At 37.3% G+C, this 21,618-nt stretch overlaps 2 protein-coding genes across 30 annotated transcripts in view; both read left to right on the forward strand.

The window, feature by feature from the left end:
* The window catches only part of Nrxn1 (neurexin 1), a 1,077,006-nt gene that overhangs the window by 190,847 nt on the left and 864,541 nt on the right, over positions 1-21,618 (forward strand). The gene's annotated exons all lie outside the window — the stretch shown is intronic.
* Positions 7,404-10,108, forward strand: LOC130872986 (proton-coupled zinc antiporter SLC30A9, mitochondrial). The gene has a single exon (XM_057767458.1). It carries the CDS (start codon positions 7,536-7,538, stop codon positions 9,237-9,239), a length of 1,704 nt encoding a protein of 567 aa, XP_057623441.1. The 5' UTR covers positions 7,404-7,535; the 3' UTR covers positions 9,240-10,108.

Below are 21,618 nucleotides of genomic sequence, written 5' to 3' on the forward strand. Positions count from 1 at the left end.
TATCTGTTTTAATTTAATTTTGATCATTCGGATGTTTTATTTAACTTACATTTTCTTGTTGGTTTGAATTTCTTTTATGTTTATTTGCTTTCCATATATTCTGCTTGTGGAATTGTTTCCTCTGTTCACTTGTAAATTAAGCTGCAGAATTTTTTTCTATTGAGACTGGAGTGTTCTTAATGTAGTTTACCGCCAAGTCCTGTGTTTGAACACTGGCTTGCAAATGAAAATGATTGAATTTTAATTCCTTTACTTGTTTAAATAGCATTTTTTATTTCTGTATTATATTTTTATCATAAAACAACATAACATATGTTGAACATGTGCTTCGAGGGCCTCATATTTATTTGCGATTTGCATTCATGGGTAATGTTGCCTACTCATTGTAGTTTTCATTGTCTTCATAACTAAACTAATTTCTAAGATGTTCTATTCTTTATCAAGTTCTCATTGGTTCCTTAAAAGTCACAAATTCAAAAAAAAATTTAAAAAATAAAAAAGTCACAAATTCAGTTTTGTGAATTACACTATGTGACTTTCCCATGTATTTATTTATCAATGTCTCTCTTGCTGGCAATGCCAACCCACTTCTGGCCTCTCTACTCTCCTGCTGACCTTTTTAACCATTCTACTACCTCTTATTTTTGTGGATTTAGGAAACGTGTGAACTGAAAATAGTATTTTCATTATACTATCCTCTACTAAAAAATGTTCCACGCTGACACTGTCTACATCCTGATGTCCAAACTGTGAAACCTGTTATCAAAGGCCTTCTATTTCCACCCCTGTTTCCTTTCTTTAATCTCCCTACCACTCTGATGCACTAATAATGTCCCTTTCTTTTTCTTCCTTTTCTTTCTGCCTGCACACTATAGACACAAAAGAATCAGTTCCTGTCCCAGGAGATGCACAATCTAGTTTATGAAACATGCAGGCTTTTTGTATGGCCATAAAGCTAACCCACCAGTCTACCTATATTCTGGAAGCCTTTTTAAGTTAGGAGACCAGGAATATAGCTATATTTTCTAGCAATAGTCTGTAACTTGTTTGTTATACACAGAACAAGAATCAAACATGTTGACATTAGACCAAAAAAATAAATAAATAAATAAAATTTCTTAAACATTTATCTGAAATTGCTCTATTAATCAAGGCAAGGTATAGAACTTCATAGTTTCCTGTTGTATCTCTCATCCTTTGCTCAGCAGCCTTTTCTTGAGATTTCTATGTTGTTCCATGAAGCTCATTTCCCTTGTGTGCTCATTTTATCAGTTCCCTGGATTTGGACGCATGCATTTAGGGAGTTTCTGGTTTTGTGATATTAGAACCCACAACACCATGAACATTTTCAGATACATTATTTTGTGCGCCTTTATAGTCTTTACTCTATGCTATTAATGGAAAAGCTAAAATATGGCGTACATTGTCCATGAGCTTTTGTGAAGGCTACCAGTCATCAAAGTGGGCGATTTATATAATATAAAGAGAGACTACTTTCTGGAACCTAGTTTGGGAATGGGTACATCTTAACATTAAGTGAAATAAACGGATAAAATTAGAAAGAGACCCTAGGGTATGAAGTCCTGACGGGACAGGCGTGTTGCTTTCCTGCAGTTACAGGGTGAGAAGGGTACAGATGGCTTGCAGGGAAATGAGTGTGTTTGAAGACTGAGCTGCTACGGCTGGTTCTCTGTGCCGGTGGTGTGCGAGTGTGTGAAGCAATGCTTCATGAACCTTTTTCTTTTTTCATTTAAAAACATCTGCCTAAGGTTTCAAGTGCTTTTAAATTAACTTAGTCTTGAATGAATGCTAATAAAACTACTGTGTGTGACAATTGATAATAAAGTCCTCATGGCGTGCCGGCATGTGGATGAGTGTTTTTATTATTCAGAGAAGAGCATGGGGCTTTGTTCATTTCAACACAACACTTCTCCAAGGCAGCGCAAACCTGCTTTCCTCTCATGGCTACACCCCGGAACTGTCTCAGAAAGTCACTTCTTTTTTTGCCTAGATAATTTCCCATAATCCAAATCTCTACATATTGGTATCTGAACGTATTGTAGAGCATAAACAGAAATGAGCTACTTTTGCAATCAGAGGAGTGTGATCTTATTCCAGTTAGGAGAATCTACAGACAGCTGCTGCGTTCTCAGTGCTCTCAGAACCACAGCCAGCGACTTTAAGAAGGAATGAGCTCATTTTTCCCCCCAGCAGGTAGTAGTCGCTGGGTTCCTGTGGGGCTTCCCCTCATAGCAAGGAGTATACACTCACATTGTGAATTTTGCTCTGGGCAGACTGAGAAGATACACAAAGCACCCTTAATTGGATTCATTGAGACTATGGTACTCTGAAAACTAAAAGGATCTGTGAGGAAAAGTTATAGTAGGTTTTATTACTAAAATTTAAGTGTTTCATAAATATAAATATTAAATTTAAATATGGAAGTAATTAATTTTGGGGGAAGTAAAATTATAAACTATGATTGCCTGAGGGTCACCTTCATTGAAATTATGAGTAGTGCCAATTGTAACGTAATGTAGAGGCACATTTTCCCCAAAGTGTTTTAAAAACATACATATTATTTATTTTAATTATTATAAGTTTTTTTTTAAAAAAAAACTGTCTTCAAAGAAAATTTAGCTTCTATAAAACAATAAATTAAAGCCAAATCTTAAATTTTGACATTCGTGAAATGAGGCATAGAATGGGGAAAAAGCTTGTTTTTCTTGTACCCATTGCTGTATCTTCATAAGATTCATCTCATTGGAGGCACTGGTCTCAGCACCTTTGAGGATGCTTGTCATTCTTAGCTAAATACCATTACCAAGGCCACCATACACCAAATCCAATGACCACTCTTCTGTCTTCCTTTTATTCAGTTGAACAAGTCACACGGCTAACGCTTCCCCCTTTCTTCACATACTCATAAATATCTACTGTCCTTATCATTCTTGGCCTTTTAGCTGACGTCTATGGTGCAGGTCTGCTCGGCTCTCTGCTTCATCTTTCACAGAGATGTCATTGCTGAGACTTTCACTGAGGTCTGCATTCCATGAATCATAGTCGTGTATCTGATCCTGATCTCCACAGAGAGCTCTGGTTTATGAATCTAAACACACAGCTAACATCTCCACCAGAATGTCTAAGATACATCTCAGGGTTCTCAAAGTGGCTAACAGAGATGCTCAGCTTCCTTTAGAAGCACCCAGTTTCCACATCAGCAATACCATTAACTTTATCCCATGGCTCAAAGTAAATACCTGGGCTTCAAGGCTGGAGAGATGGCTCTGCGGTCAGGAGTACTTGCTCGTTCAGAGCATCTGGGGTTGACTTGTAACACCCACATGGTAGTTGACAGCTATCCATAATTCTAGTGGTAAGTTAGTCTTCTATTATCTTTGGGCAACAGGTATATGCATGGTACACAAATACACATGTAAACAAACATTCAGTCACATAAAATTAAAATAAATAAATGTTAAAAAAAAATAAGAAACCTAGAAGTCATCGTGGATTCCTTACTGATCCCACCTGAAAATGTGTACATGCACGTATATCCAGTCATTGAAAGTACAGTGAGGTCTATATTCAAAAAATATTTCCAATTGTTTTGGAAACAGTTAGCTGTTGCAGGAATCAAGCCACCTCCTCCTGTCAGCAATATGCCTAGAACAGTTTCCTGATCTCATCTCTCCAATTAAGCTGTTTACTCCCATCTCCCTGTTCCTCCTGTTTTTCATGTGTACCCAGGTCTTCCTGACACGCTTTCTGTTTCTTATGTATTGTTCCTTTTCAGAAGTGTCACGGGTGCCATGTTTTTCTCTTTATAAAATTGCCTCCAAATGGTATATAACTATCTCAAACCAAATAGCAAGTTTTTCTCTGTGAATACCACCTTGATATCCTATAATTTATCTCAACCCTGCCTCTCGTTCTCTGGAAATAATATCAGATCACATAGATTGAGGGCTTAAAACCAAGAGACTCCCCGACCCCTACCCACACACATTCTTCAGATGTCAGTCATAGGTAGAGGTTAAAATCTGTGCTTATACTTGGTCATCTATAAATTGAGGATCCCATAACCCCCTGTTTGGGTTGGATTAATTTACTAACGTGTCTCATGAGCCTCAGGAAACTCATTTATTTATTTTTTCTATGAAGAATACTGCAAAGAATACAAACAGCTCGATGAAGAGATAGACAAAATGAAAAGGCAATGAAGTTAGATAAGTCAACCTCCTCTTTAAGCCTTCGCATATCTGTTGCCTTGAAACTCTGTGAATACAGTTTTAGGGTGAGTTTTGTTACTTAGGCATAATTGGTTAAATAACAAGCATCACTTTTTCTCCAGCACCTTCACCCTTAGGTGATGAAAGTCCTAAACCCTCATCACACCGAGGTCTTTTGATTGACCAGTCACCATCTCACAACTACATAGTGACCACCCCAAGCAGGGACCACCCCACCAATTGTTAGCATACAAGCAACATCATTTCTTTTCTTGTTCCAGTCTCCCAAGGCTCTAGTAGCTTCTGTGTCAGGAAATGGGAATAAATAACAAGTGTGGGTGTGCGTGTGTGCAGTTACAAACCACAGCACTGGAGGAGAAATCATGTCCATGTTTCTCACCGTTATGCTTCTAGCATAGAAATTATGCCTGCAATGGGGCAGTAAATTTTACTAAATGAATCAGTGAAGTATCAGTATATAAGAATACTGCTATTACCCAGAAAAAAATGTTGGCAAATTATAGAAAGACACATTTTATTTTACCATTTTATCCACATTACTCTCTGCAATTGTTTACCATTTGTATGTAGTCAGTTCAGACACACAACAGAATTCTGGTGTGCCAACTTTAAAAAATCATAGTAAATTATGAATGCATGAACCCAGTTTTTATTTTCTTCAACTAGCCCGATACAAACTTAAAAGTGTTCCAGTTACTTATGCTACTGAAGAGAACTTAACCTCACTACATGATGACTTTGGAGGTCTTGGATCTTGCTAGTCAACTCTCTGTCACCATTCCTGGACAAAATTGTCTATTTTTGCCTGGTGAGGCCCAAGAGAAAGTGGTAGTTTTCTGTCTGAGCGCCAGGATTATCCTGAGGCTTCAAGTGGGTATTGTCTAATTCAGGTGTTGACCCTTGGACTATGCCTCTGGCCTTAGCACACTTGTTTGTTTAGCCCCTAGGCGGTGGATGTCTATTTTTTCTTTTGCTGGATCCTGGCATATTTCACTCCCTGGGAGTTCCACCACTCAGACCTGTACTAGTGTTTTAAGAGCAACTACTTTTATGCTGAGGATTATGAAATCATTAAATTTAAGGGGTGGTAAGCATTTTTGTTATTGCTTTTCTCTGCATCTTTATATTTAAAAATGTGAGCAAGAATGAGCCAGAGGATAATAGTCATGCTTTTAAAATATTTAAGACATCAAAAATGCCACATTTAATGATTTTTTTAACATCTACTAGTTTCTATGTGTCTCTGTCACACACAGGTATACACTCACTATAATATTTCATGCTGTGGGGTTTTCCTCTGTTTGCTCAAAAATTAACTTTTCGATTGTTTAATGTAAAACAGTCCTTGATAAATGCTATTCTCCTGTTTGTGTGTTCAATTGGAGAAACTAGAGGATGGGTCTGTGTCTTTTATCTCTTTATGCCTTCAGATTCTGACCTATAGCAAGCCCTGCACTGCTAACAGTAGACTATTTCTGTAATGGAGACCACATCATTCCTAGGCACCGTTTATGGGTGAGGTATTGTGGAGAGGAAGGCACCAAGCTCTCCACAAGTGTTGGGTGGTGTCACAGAGTTGAGAGGCCAGTTCCTCATATCCCCAAAACTTTCTGATGTAGTGTGAAAACATTGAAATTTGCTTCTTGGATGGAAACTATCCAGTTTGGTTTCACTTATCATCGTGAATTTGATTCTTTAATAGTGAGCCCCTCATTTTATTGGCTTACTCAGAAATAAAGCAATGACTCGCCCACTGCTGAATGTTTACTAAGTAGTTAACACATTCCTGCTTGCTTTTGGGACATAGTTGATTCGCATATAGACAAAATTCTTTTGATTGCATTTTTATTTTCATGTAGTCCAGTTTGAGTCCAAAATTATGTGTAAAACAGTATTGTATCCATCAGAAATTTTTGTCTTCATTTCTATTCTAATAGCAAGAAAGATCTGCTAGCATTAGTTGTCTGCCTTGTAACTAGCAAAACCTTTTCTTTGCTGTAGCTCCATGGTGGTAGACATTTCTCCTTCTCTTCACCCCAGGAACACTTTCCACACTCCTAGGTCTGTTCTAGTGTTCCAGGGCTGCAGGCTTTTACCTCCACTGTGCCACCTTTACAGTCTTGAGATAGGCTTCTCTTTACCTCTAGTTTTAATCAATGTATGATAGCTAAAATATTCTTCGCAACTCAAAGCTTCATGATAACTAAAGGAGTTATTGGACATTATTGAAAACCTGCCCTTCTGCCGCAAGCTTAATATGCACATAGTTAAAGGGGGCACTCAAAACAGACCCAGGAGCCTTTTCAGGCTCAGCAATATCTATGCTTCTATGACACATGTATATTGATTATTGACAGACTGTGTTATTTTGCTGAATGATATTGAATGATTGAACACTAGAAGTTCAATTCTCCATTGCTTAAGAATATGTGCAATTAACCAATAATCAGCCACACATTCAATCAAACTAATTCATTCCTGTGTGTAAACAGCAACTCTATAAATAAAGTATTTATGTGCAATTTATTTAAAAGCCAGGATTTAAATTCCAGGAAGAGGCCTAAGTTAAATTGACAGGCAGATACTTAATTACACTACTATTTTTTAAATTATGCTATATAAGTCTCATAGTTTATTAAATCTGATATGAGAAAAGAAAGTATGAGGATTCAATATCTGAAAGACTAGATTATTGAAGCTACCAACTGACTTATAATACATAAATGCAGGACCCTTCTTTCCAGTTTCTCTAAATAAACACTGATTTAAAAGAGTGTGCCCTCTGATTTGCTTTACATTCTCTTGGCTGTCTGCTCAATGAAGCATCTCACAGGCTAACTGGGTCCTGAGGGTGGCTTATTGTCCACAAAGATGGGGATTTCTTAAGAGCACATCTTTGTGCATTTTCTGCCTGGAGAATTGGGTTCAGTTTCCCTTATTTTTTACCCAATCACTTAAACTCAGCTAATATAGGAATTAGTAACCAATGCTACTTATGGATTTTAATATCCTCTTCCTCTTTGTTGTAGATATGAAATACTTATTTGAAACATATACCATGGCTATTGATTTTAAGTATTGAGAATAAGGCATGTCATTACAAAATTTAACAAGGTATGTATATTTATTTAAAAATAAAAGTATGACTTCCGGGTCGCCGAGGCCGCCGGTGGCGGCGCACACAGCCGTGTCCGCTGGTGTCCAGTCTATGGAGTCAGTTGGCGCGGCCGGCGACTCGGAGGCAGGAGGTGGTGTCCGAGTGGGGGCCTCTGCCCCGCCAGGATGTTTCCGGGCTTGGCCGCCGCCGTCGCGGCGCACAGGTGCAGCTGGGCGACGCTGTGCAGGCTCGGTGGCGGCCGGGCAGTGACCCGCGGCCGCAGCCAGGGATGGAAGAATTTAATGACATTTGGAAGCTTTACGTACATGGTTCCCAACAGTCACCCACATGCTTGTACTCTGAGTAAAGTCAAGTTGTACTCCACAGAAGTCCACAAAGGAGGGCAGGGGTCACAAGCTCCAAGAGCAGGAAAACCCCCGGCACCTAAGGAAACAGCAGAAAATATAGGCGCAGAACTCAAAGCTCCACTTAAACAAGATCCTCTCCAAGTAAGAGTCAAAGCAGTCCTTAAGAAAAGGGAGTATGGACCAAAATACACTAAAAATAATTTCATCACTGGAGTGAGAGCAATAAATGAGTTCTGTCTTAAGTCCAGTGATTTAGAACAACTTCGAAAAATCAGACGACGAAGTCCCCACGATGATACTGAGTCCTTTACCGTGTTCTTGAGGTCAGATGTGGAAGCAAAAGCTTTGGAAGTTTGGGGAAGCCTTGAAGCGCTTGCTAGGGAGAAAAAAATGCGTAAAGAAGCAGAAATAGAATACAGAGAAAGACTATTTAGAAACCAAAGAATATTAAGAGAATATGGTGATTTCTTGGGAAACACAAAGCCGCGCTCCAGGACCCTGTCGCTGTTCCTTAAGGGGCCGGGAAAAGTGGTGATGGTTGCTATCTGCATAAATGGCTTAAACTGCTTCTTTAAATTCCTTGCCTGGATTTATACGGGTTCAGCAAGTATGTTCTCAGAATCTATACACTCATTATCTGATACTTGTAACCAGGGTTTGCTAGCACTGGGCATCAGCAAGTCCATTCAAACACCAGACCCTTCTCACCCGTATGGCTTTTCAAATATGCGCTATATCTCTTCATTGATTAGTGGTGTTGGTATTTTCATGATGGGCTCAGGACTCTCTTGGTACCATGGAATCATGGGATTGCTTCATCCTCAACCAATGGAATCCCTTCTATGGGCATATTGTATTTTAGCAGGATCTTTGGTATCTGAAGGAGCAACACTTCTTGTTGCCATAAACGAACTTCGCAGGAGTGCTCAGGCCAAAGGAACATCATTTTATAAGTATGTCATGGAAAGTCGTGATCCCAGTACAAATGTTATACTATTGGAGGACACTGCAGCTGTCTTAGGAGTGATAATAGCGGCCACCTGCATGGGCCTCACCTCTGTAACAGGCAATCCGTTGTATGACAGCCTGGGTTCCTTGGGTGTGGGCACCTTACTAGGTGTGGTCTCGGCATTCCTGATCTACACTAACACAGAAGCACTCCTAGGAAGATCTATACAACCAGAGCAAGTGCAGCGACTTACTGAACTCCTGGAGAGCGACCCCTCAGTAAGGGCAATCCATGATGTTAAAGCCACAGATCTGGGCTTAGGAAAAGTCAGATTTAAGGCAGAAGTCGATTTTGATGGACGAGTTGTTACACGATCATACTTGGAAAAGCAGGATTTTGACCGCATGATGCAAGAAATTCAAGAAGTAAAAACTCCTGAACAATTAGAGGCCTTTATGCTTAAACACGGAGAAAACATTATTGACACTCTAGGAGCTGAAGTGGACAGGCTCGAGAAGGAGCTGAAAAAACGAAATCCTGAAGTTCGGCATGTAGATCTAGAGATCCTATAGGTCTGATGAATGAGTCACTTGGGACACAGAGACATCTTCCTCCCCACTGAAGGGGAATCGGTGCCGTCCAGAAGCTGTGCTTCTTAAGATGGATGGGATATTTCGTGTGCTGAGCAATCGAAGAGGCCGCAGAACTAAAACTCCTTTCTTCTAATCATGTCTTCATGCTTCTGTAGGGACCTTGGCTGCTTAGATCACCCACAGTTCTCATTTTAGCCAGTCTGTATCGACCGTGAATCATGTTTCCTTTCTTAACATGGTAAAGTAAGTGTTCCCCATGGACTTGTAACTTCGGGTACCTCTGAAGATTTTAGTCCATCGAAGTCTTCTAATCTTGAATACTCTGGCTAAACCTTGTTGTGTGGTTTTCAAACAGTCACCGTGTTTTGAGGTCTGTCTTTCCTGCCCAGTTGGGAAAGTATTTCTGTATACTTTGTGGTTTCGACCTGAACACTGAGAGGCGCACTCTCCTAACTTCGTTATCCACAGATGTTCATTCCAGAAATGGCGCAGTCCTGAATGGAGGGAGACGTTTCAGCATCTTCTGGATCATAGTAGTTGCCACTTTGTAAACTTTCTTCTTTCTCCTTCATTTTTTCCTTATTTGGCTTAATTTTTGTAATGTTAAAGACACTATCCTGGACGTGTAACTCCTTTTTTAAACTGGCTTCAGTGCCAGACTGTTTATTTACTGGGAATGACGCATTTTTAAATGTTCTAACTTGCTGTAAAGTGGACTAGAAGTATTTATAATTTTACAGGCAGGATAGCATTTTGTTTTTAATTTATTTAAAAGAAGGCACTACTTATGTAAATCTGAATTGTGGGATACTTTTTGCTTTGAGGGAGAAGTAAATCTCTTACACTGAAAAAAAAATAAAAGTATAAATTATTAAAAGCTAAGCCTTTTTGAATTTCTTACATTCCTGCTGAAACTCATAAAAGAAGAGAAGAATAATAACAGTTTATTCTGTTTTTTCTTTCCATTCAAATCATGTTAAATCAAAGGATCCTAAATTATATGAAAGTAAAACAAGGTCTTTATTCAAATCTGATTAGAATTGAGTTATACTCGAAGATATTACCCTGTCAAAACATTTTGCATCTACCCCTAGGTATCTTTCCTTTTTTCTTTGTTTCAGAAAATGTAAAATCAAAAGATAAAAGTGATTCCAGCATGGAATCATGTTGGAGACTCCATGACCCATCACCTGGTCCAGACACTGAATTGCGCATGGCTCTCCTTGATTTTCTTCCTTCACGTCAGTTGCTAACTCAACAAGTATCCCCTTTATATGGCATTTGCTTTATCCCGTCTAACTTTATTAGATAGTCTTATTCAATACATGCATTGTGAATATTGCTTTCCTCTAAAGCTTCTCATGGTACATCTCAGTAAATCCTTATATGACCATGTAACCCTTTCTATTCCACCAGCTGTGCCATCTTCACAAGCTGTTAAATACGTAATGACATTCTCTCCCGTTTCTATAGTGTTTAGTCTGCACAATAAGTATCCTTTGACTTCTATATGCCTTCATTTAATAACCACTACAGTCTTCTCTGTTTACAAATGAGAAGATTTAATCTCATACATGTTAGATCTTTTGTCCATTGTCACACACTACTTGATGGTGGAAGACTTTATCCACTTTGGATAGAGTTCAGACTCTCCAGTCTCAGGTATAAAGTCAGCTTCTTCCCCATACTTCATTTTCCTCATTAGTTATCTGTGTGACTTGGTGCGGATATTGTCAAAATTTCTGTGAAGCCATAAATAACTATGTTGACAGATATAAGTATATACACAAAATCTCACTTTTCCTGAATTTAGGAGATGATGCTCTGGTGATAGTTTTATGATAGTGTTGACATAGTTTTAATTTTAATAACTTTGAGCCAGGAGGTGGTGGTGCACGCCTTTAATCCCAGCACTTGGGAGGCAGAGGCAGGTGAATCTCTGTGAGTTTGAGACCAGCCTGGTGTACAAGAGCTAGTTCCAGGACAGGCTGCAAAGCCACAGAGAAACCCTGTCTCGAAAAACCAAATAAATAAATAAATAAATAAAATAACTTTGAAAGTTGCCTGTTACTGTCTTCTGAATAACGCAAAACAGAGTTCTCGCTCTGGAGACCTTCAGTATCTGTTTCTCTGATTGTGTGACTGACGGGCTTCTCTGAGCACAGCAGCCACTGTAGTGCTGGAAATCTGATCCTTAAATCAGAATTTGGTTCCTAGTTTGTAAAACTTGACTTTATACATTCTAGTTTATAAAAGAGACATTGCACAGTACTCCAGGTTCAACTAGGGAGGGAGATAGATATAGAAGGAAAAAAAAAGTCACTGAAAGAGTAAGTCTGAAATTTCAACACATATCATTTTCTGCTTTTAGTTTTTTTATGCTTATGAATGTATCCTCTGTTCAAAAATTAAATCAGTGAAAAAGATGTCTGTGGTCTTAAAATAGCTCTGTGGCAAGGAACAAGACCAAGACTGCCCTTCACCTGACCAAAAGGCTAAGGTGTTCGGAAGGACTAGACAGTCTTGTGCAGTAAATTAATCGGAATCAGCCAAGCATTAAGAATGGAGAGATATGAGGCCTGAACTGGAAGTGGCTTCATAAAGAAAAGCACCAGAGACACTAATGGTGAAGAGAGAAGAGCATCACTGCTGAACAGCTCCACAACAGCTGGAACAGGAGAAGAAGCAAATTTACTGGAGTCAAGGGGAGCAATCGATCCACAGCAGCCACAGGCTGTCTCAGCACTGTTTGACTATTTGAAACCTTTATGGTTGAATATGAATTTTATGACTTTATTTTGTTTCTGCTTAAATTGTCATTGAGATTTTGAAAACAATGTCCTTGGCTCTATATCTTTCATTAGACAGTTTGGATATTTTAACTATATAAAGTATACAATCACTGAACGAAGGAATAAATTTTTAATTATTTGTATCCTCGGGTTTCTTTACAAACTATAGTTTTGCATGTATGGGTCTTTTACCTCCTTAGTTAAATATATTGACAGGCGTGTACGCATTTTCAAAGCTATTGCGAGCTGAATTGCTTTCACACTTTCTTATCATGGTAGTCATTGTTGTATGTGTTAACACAACATACTTCGTCGCTATTTTAATACTGAATAACTTTGCTTAATTTATTAGCTTTAAGCATTCACTTATGTATTTTGATGTGAAGTATTTCAGGTTTTCTACAATAGACTGTGACACTGAAAATTACATCGAATTTTGTATCTTCCTTTCTGATTAAATTTTCTTCTGTTTACCTAGCTTGAACCTCTACTTACTCTAACTTCAACTTACCATGCTTTTTGGAATGTGGGAGAGTAGAGTAGACATCTTAGCCTTTTCCTGGCCATGCATGGATGAAAGTTTGAATTTTCTTCTTTTGCATATGTTAATTTGGGGATTTTTGTTTTATTTTAGCAATTTCCTTCTAGTCCTGTATTTTCTTTGTTTTTGTCTGGGGGAGGTTGTTTTATTTTTTTTAATTTTTTTAAAAATGGTTCTATGGCACTGACTGAATCTTCTTATTCCTCATCCCTCTGTTTAGACTTTTTGTTTTTCAGTTAGTCTCCCTTGGTGCTATGATTCTATGAATTAATTCAATTTTTTTTTACCACATTTTGCAATGTGCTGGTGTCTACTACATACAGCAATCTTTTGTACTCTCCTAACCATTGAGTCTAACCATGGTAATGTTCACTATTTTATATCCTGTTGAACACAGTTTTCTTGCCCGTGTCCTCTGTCTTCATTCATCCTCATTTCTTTCTCTTCTTCCCTTAGTGAGAAACCAGATTTCCACAATCCTGAAATGTAGTAATTGGCTTTTTTGAGATCCCCTTTCTATGTACTGCTTGTTCTTTCTGAATTTCTTATATAAGTCATGCAGGATTAAACACCAACTTGTATTTTGAAATGTAAATACTTGAAAAGTAAGGTAACCATAATACTACAGCAATGCATATTGCTTTCCTCTCTATATCTTGAGGAAACCGACTATACTGAATTATTAAACGAAAAGTTCACCTTCCACAGTTTAATAACTCAACATTCCTGGGGTCAGCAGCCTAACATTCCCAAGAATAAGGGCTTATTAGCCTAGCATTTCTGAGAATAAAAGGTCATTAGCCTAGCATTCATGGGAATACAGGGTCATTAGCCCAGCCTTCCTGGGGATATGGGATAACTGACCTAGCTTTCCTGAGAGTAAGGGGTCATTTAGCCTAACATTCCTGGGGTACAGGGTCATTGACCTAGCATCCTCAAGGATATGAAATAATTCTCCAAAGTTTCTAAATAAGTTCTGTGCTTGGACTGTACCTCAATGATTGAGTACTTGACCAGCAAGGGTAAAGTTCTGGGTTCCATCCCCAGAACCACACTAATCCATTCTGTATACCATTTGTCTTCTGATTATTTCACCACGGAGGAAAGGCTGGTGAATATGTTACTATTTTCACAGCATGATTAGGCATCAAGAGGCTCCTGATCATTGTAAACCAAACTGTGATGTCAGTGAGAGTTTCTCCTTAAAGGTCACAAGTTAACATCATCCCCCAAATGCCTTTAGTGGCCATAGTAGATGAGGACTGTGGAACCTATCATCTTTTCTAACACAACTTTGATTTATCATTATAGGAAATTTCTTTTAACATTGGGGAAAAAAGATTACAAGTCTCTGGCTCTTAGAAATGATGACAGTAAAATAATCTTGAGTCTAGTATAATTAAAAGGTATATATTAAGGTTTACATATTAATTATTTTAAAATGTATAGACTTCTCGCTTGCATGTATATCTGTGCACCATATAGATGACTGGTGCTTGTGTGAGAAAGAAAAGCGTGTTGGCTCTCCTGAGACTGGAGTTCCAGCCAGTTGTGAGCTGCCACGTGTTTGCTGGTAATGAGCCACTAGCACTGAGCTATCACTCCCGCCCCCAATATTAATGTATTTGGTTTTACAAATTACACTACTGATCATAGTGGATGCTTCTTAAAAGTTGAGGTCTACATTAATGTTGTAGATAACAAAGGTCCTGTGGTTCTTTTTCAAAAACAGAAAGTAGTTTTTGTATATGCCATTCTCTGTTGGGAGGCATTTCATGTTTTTGTTGTTGTTGTTGTTGTTGTTATTTGGGTTTTGGTTTGGTTTTTTTGAATAGGCTTATGTATGGTTTGATCTAAAAGAAGATAGTCTCAGAGGATCCTTTAAGATATAAAGTGTTGTGTAAAATGATTGCCTCTTTGGAAAGAACAGCATGCAATAATGCTTTGCTTCAGAGATGAGGTGAGAAGTCAGGACATGTTTAAATGTGTTTTCACTGTCCTTTAAAATCATAAACACACACGGAGATATGCTTTAAGTTTGATATTTTATCCATGTATGGAATGTAGAGTTTATTAAGGAGCCATAAACTTCTTTGAAACATCTTTTCTAAAATAGAAATGTCACCTTATACATTGTAAATGTTTCACTATGTGTAAATGGGGATAAGGAGAACACTATGGCTCCATAAATGTATAGAGAGAGGCTGTGAGGCATAAGTGACTGGACACCTTAAATATGTTTCTCACATATTATTGCTCGGTTTTCCTATGTCAGGCATAGATTCTTTAAAATTTCAATTACCTAACCCCTTGTGCTGATCAAATAGCAGGCTTTAAACAAGCGTGATTCTAGCAGGAGGCAGAGATGGTGGTATGTCAACAGCTCTTTTATAATTACCCATACATCTGTCGTCACACTGTCTGGTGCACCTGTACACTGGGGACCAGCCTAACCTCAGCTGTGTGCATAACATACAACCACCTGCTTAAATAATAGAAAATTTTAAAATGTAGCTAGCTCCTCATCAAAGAACAGAATTTCTGAATGAAAAGGTGCTGAGACTATTTAAACACAATGACAGGAATTGTCATCAACAGTAAATCAGCAAGTCAGAAAGAAGGGCCCCGTTCAACATAACAACATAATGAAGATTCTGCCCTGTTGACAGCATCCTCTGGGAATCTGATTGGAAGACCTATATGGAGCTCCAGCATCCATCCGAGGCAGAAAGCACAACACAGTCTTTTTGTTTTCTCCCTGAAAATTTCTCTCCTTGAAGGGAACAAATTGAGTCCAACTATAGTGTTGCATTTTATTTCCACTGTAATACTAGTTGTGGTTAGGTTTTTTCTTTTATCAAGCTGATACAAGAGAGTTCAGAAATCATCTCACAATTATAATGATTAAAACTTGAGATGAAACCTTTCTTGCATATTATAATCATAGTCAAAGTGAATGGCTATTGTATTTTGCATGAAGTTGCCATGGTTACCTTACCATGTTTATGAGGGACACAAATTCAATTCTCACAATTGTTGCTCTCGCTTTTAATCATCTCACTGAGAACAAGCAGTGAGTAGTTTTTGAAAAACTCTGGAATGTAATCTTTTATTTTCAGTCTTTATAAAACAGACTTCTTTAATTATGAAAGATTAGGGTCAACAGAAATACGGTAAGGAAAGCTATGAAAATCATAACATTTTAATGATGTAAGGCACTCTGTTCATTTCCATAGTAATGTTTTGTGTGGAGGTGGGAAGCATGGGAAGAAAGGCCAAAATGTGAACATTGAGCCTTTAATTAAAGCTGCTCTGGGACCCTGGGTTGTGGATCCACGTCGACACCTACCACCCTCAATCAAGGCACACATTTAAATCTGCTCTCTAGTATGTGTATTCAATCTTCTTATGAGAAAGTTATTAATCACATGAGAATGCATGAAAGATTGTTTATGAGTAATTACATAAGCCATGTGAAAATGATGATAATCAAGCATATTTTGTATTGGCAAATATGTCCTTTCATGTGGCCCAATATAGTGTTAGATACATGAAATGCAACATATTGACAGTACATCCTCAGGGAGATTGAAGACAAAATTATGAGGCAAAAAATTATAATCTGAAGATGCAGAATTCTACAGAGTATTTTACTATTTTCTATCATTTATTTTAACGAACATCTAAAGAGCCACATCAGAACTATATAAAATATTTAATCAAAGTGTAGCTATGCAAAATTAACAAATATAGACTTATTCATATTTAAGTATTTAACCCATTTTATTATCTATTTAAATTTACTGTATGTATTTTTAATTATAAAAATCCAATTTCTCATGATGTAGCATATCAGGAATTACATAGGTTTATTCTCTTCTGAGATCCAACTTTCTGCTCTTTCTTCTTTTCAGACCTAGATCTATTAGCTTAATTTTCTGCAGATATATGAAATATATATTTTTACATAATGTAAGAGTTTAAATATCTCAAATACAAGCCAAATTATATAGTGTATATATTATACATATTATACATTCCATATATTGTTAAATAAAATTATTTGAATGTATATCTATGTATCTCCACAAAATAGGTTGGAATTGTTTCACATGCACACATGCACTCTCTCTCTCTCTCTCTCTCACACACACACACACACACACACCCACACAAACAAACGTACATCAGTCTTTGTAACAAGCAAATTCCTATTGAACTTTGATTTATAAAGAACATTTTTTGAAGACTAAAATCAGAGATTTCCTACATTTTTGGGCAATGTTACACTGTAATTTTGGGGTGTTGCACTAATATGATGGTTCTTTGCCACCTTACCTTGTGAATAATTGGTTGGGTCTAACTTGGAAGGTATATATGTAATCATATCAATACTTCCATGCAATTTAGTATTCAATTCATCATTATCTTAGCAGGCACATATTGCAAAATATAAGCTATTTTCCACTGATTATATATTTTCCCACTGAAAGAAATCACAAAAGTATTTTTGATGGTTTAATCTAGCAATTTAATTTAAATATATATTCCATAAAGTTGAGTGTTCAAATACAATAGAAATATATGATCAAGTTACTTCAAAACATAATGTATTTCCATTTTATGTGAACTTTTATGTATACATACAGTTAGATTTAGTGAGTGGGGAGTGGAGCCTAGAAGCAGTAAGTTGTACTGCTACATGTGGGTATCTTAATGGTTTCTGAACTTTTCATTTTTTCTCAAGAGCTCATAATATAAAACTATCTCTGTACATTAAGTTGACACTGTTAATAGATTTTTAAAGTAATAACAAGTTGTGCTTTTTTTAGAATTTGATAAGATGCTATAATTCAAGTATAAAGTTTATTAATCAACATGGTTGTTTTTCATGTTTTGACATCTGAAGGTTAGATTAATGTCTTTTATTGGAGTCACAATAGTCAAGGTACCACAATAGTCAAGGTACCACAAACCTATTCTGAGGTCAGATAGTAAATCTTCATGGCCGTTTCTCCTCCTCATAGAAGAGCAATATTGTTCCTGACATGGGTTGAATATTCAGAGGAACACTAGAACACTGGCTGCAGCTTCTGTCTCGAAAGACAAATTGCAAATCGTCAACCTTATTTCATAGGGTGCAAAAACAATGCACAATGTGAGGCAAACAATCTCAAGGACAGAGCGAAACCTGTATATTGATTCTTGATAGGTGATGTCCTTTGTAATGTGTGCAGAGTGCAGCCAGGTGCTACACTGGACGAGACAGCTGCTTGTCTGTCTTTTGAGGACAGTGATAATAACATTTAGAAATAACAAAAGAATAACTTGGTGCAAAGCTAATTAGGAGAGTTATCAAGCTCTGATACCCAAAACTTCTTAGAGCAGCAAATCTAAAGTCGTGGTATTTTTATTCAGTTACTCAATGTGTCTTTGAGAAGAGGAAAGATAAGTCGTGTTTAAGGAACAAAGGCAAATATATCACACTTCAGATGCTGGGGAAAAAGTTGACCTAGTAAAATGCTTGTTGAACATCCTGAGGACCTCGCATCCATGTAAAAAGCTAAAGTGGTGATGGTGACTGTAATTCCTGGACAAAAGGATCTTTGGAACTTTATAGCCAGTAAGTCCAATTGAGCTTTAGGTTCAGTGAGACTCTCCTTCAATACCAAAATGGAGAGAGCCTCCAAAAAGACACTTCTGGACTCCACATGCATTTACACATGCTCATACACACACACATGAACATATATACACACATACTTTTTAAAAAAGGGGGCATGCTTCATTTTTCTGCAGGCAATATTTAAATGTGATCGTTATTCGTGGAAAACTTTCCTTCCTCTGTCTATTATGATTTTAGGGTTTCTGAACCTCTTACCTAGATACATATTTTCTATGCCTGATTTCAAGGTTAGAAAGTTTCTGTTAAAGTCTTAGCTTACTTATTATGCTGATTAATTTCTGTGTTATGTCAAGCAAAGGAAAATTATTCTTAAGAGGTATTCAGGAAATTGAATATATGCAGATGGAACTCAGCCAAAGGTTTCTACTACTAATGCTACTTAGTGTAGCTGTTTATATTATAAGGAGTTTCTGAGTGTAATGCTTATTAGTGATGTGGATGTTCTTGAAGTATCAGGTGCTGACTCTCCAAAAGGTACTAGCATTCAGCAATATGCATACTTTGCTTCACTCACAAGTTTCAAAACACTGTAAAGTATTACTTTAGTCGAGATATTTCTGTCTCTGTACACTGTGTGTGGGACACTTTTAAAGACAATCTGTCAAAAAATATTTCAAGGAAATAAATGATCTGAATTCTAAATTGTATCAGGAACTTTCAAATAAGATGTTTAACCATAAAGAAAAATAATTAAAGTTAGGTAGATCATAGGTTCTAAGGCCACAACTGACCTGAACAGACTGCTTTCGAATGTTTTGTAGCTAAATTGAATGTTGGAATGATGTGAAGAATATGTATTGCCAGTATAGTATCCTCTGGGTGTTCATGGGAGAGGATGCTGTGGCAGCTTCAGTAAAGGCATTGAATAGGCTGAGCTTAAAGCGCATTCAAATGAATCGTTCAAATATTGTATTTTTATATCAGAAATTGACAAGTACACTTTTATGTTTTCACTGAAGGGAAAAGATAGTGAATTATTCCTCCTTAATGGAGTCATTGAGATTCAGCTCAGGGAGCTGATGCCCTCAGATCAGCACTGTCTGCCGGCTGTTTGGCAATGGATGTGAAACACACTAGTGACCTTGATCTGGTTCTCAAAGACATATGTATATCACTGTAAACTGTCTCTTCTTCTCTGACCCAAGAATGTTCTGGCTGCTTATCCAGAGAAATAGTTTGTTTCTTATGGATTAAAACTGAAGTTTTCATATTTTATGGAGCCTGAAAATGCAGAGAAATAAAGTCAGATTCTCCCACAGGAATAGCCACCAAACAGTAAGCTGTTGTCTGGATCCTTGCAAAGGGAGAGATGTTAATCTAAAATACTAACCGATTTGACAAGTGAGCACTTCATTTGGGGAATGAAGAGTGAGTTGTGTTTGAGCCTTTGGCTCTATGAAAGCACCTACCTAACATCTCCCCTTTCAGATTACACCCAGTCCATTGTAGATTCTACAATTGCTAGGCAAATTAATGGAGTAATATAAAGTATTTGTATAAGGCTCTAAGGAAATATAGATAGACATCATTGAGAAAGAATTTACTTCAGTTATATTTGAATTTCCTTTGAAATCTTTCATATTACTTTTGCCAAGTTTATTTTAAACTGATAGATAAATACAGATATTTTTATTTTTATTATGTGTACCATGTTATTGCTGAATCATTTATACACTGTTTTAAGTAAAGTTAAGCTTATGTTTCTTTTTAAACATGTACAATTTGTGATAAAAAATATCATTATCTCTTTTCTTACAAATTTTTAGAACATATGCTTAAGCATTTATACTAATCTTAAGACTAGAACTGGCTAGTTTCAAAGGGTCATTAGAATCATACTTAAATAAATCCTGAGCCCTCACTGGAAATCTCTGATCCTCTTTGGGCTGCACGTCATCATTCCACCTCATTCTCTGCATCTGCTTATAAGATGATGCGGAACCCTGTGAGGAGCTGGGCCTGGCTAGAGAGACTGTTTTCAGTGTCTGCTAGACGTCACCTTTTCCTAAAATGTGCCAACATATTCACAAGGGATTGCATTAACATCTGCGTCAATGGGGGGAGGAATTGAATCCTGCCTGGATTGTTTACAGAATTCTTAAAGCCAATGACACTTTAAGATCTTCACCCAATATGTTGCTATTCCATCTATAGGCAGACATGCTGTGTCGTGTCAAACTTTAGCTCGTTGAAAGAAAATCTGCGTAAGATGATCTTAAAGTTCAATGTGATGATCCTGACAAACAAAAAAATACTGTGATATTCAATGATAGGAGAGCATCTGAGGCTAGCCAGTACGTCAATCCATTTCCAGAAAGTCCGCAAACCCTAAGATTAGATTGTTTAAGGCCTCACTTGCTATAGTTTTTGGTTTGATTGTCTTTCATTTAATCACACAAAACTTTTATTTATTTAAATTTCCTCAGTGATTCCTCATACATACATTTAAGTTTGCTATACTAATATTATTTAAAAATAGGTAGAATATAATACATATTCATTTTTAATGTCAATAATCAATAAAATTTGACATATAAGCAAAATCAATGTTAGGTGTGTATTGGAGGAGGGTACCGCTTGTTGGTTCCCAGCCCCAAAATAATCACACAGAAACTGTATTAATTAAATCTCTGCTTGGCCCTTTAGCTCTAGCTTCTTATCGGCTAATACATATTAATTTAACCCATTTCTATTAATTTGTGTTTCACCATGAGGTCATGGCTTACCAGCAAAGTTTCAGCACATCTGTCTCGAATGGCTGCTCCATGGCGTCTCTCTGACTCTGTCCTTCTTTCTCCCAACATACAGCCTAGCTTTTCCCACCTAGTTCTGTTCTGTCCTTGACAGAGACTCAAAGCAGTTCTTAATTCATTAACCAATAAAAGCAACACATAGACAGAAGTACATCTCACACCAAGTTTGGGCTACATAATTAGCTCAGATCAGAAAAAGGAGTTTAGCACCTTGGAGAGATCCTCCCCTTTCCCAAACCTGTAAGTCATCTTTGGGGAGATTTATTTATGTATAGCTCTTCTGCTGAAGTGGGTGCTAGAAGCTGTAGGCAATTACCAGGTCTATGTCACAGGCCACTGTCACACCTTCATATACTTTCAGCATCTGTATCCCTTTGAATACTTACGATGCCTTTTGGATCTGGGTGTAGAATTCACAGTATCCATGAGTGCTCTATTTGATAATTGGTTGATCCTCTGGCTGTTTTCCTTTAGCAAAAGCAGGCAAGAACTGGAGGTTGACTTGTCTCTGGTCACTGCGATTATTATTATAGATATTTTTCCAAAGCAGAGGTAAGCAAACTTTTCATATATCTGTGTATCTTCC

This window comes from Chionomys nivalis, chromosome 1, assembly GCF_950005125.1.
Source record: "Chionomys nivalis chromosome 1, mChiNiv1.1, whole genome shotgun sequence".
Lineage (NCBI taxonomy): Eukaryota > Metazoa > Chordata > Mammalia > Rodentia > Cricetidae > Chionomys > Chionomys nivalis.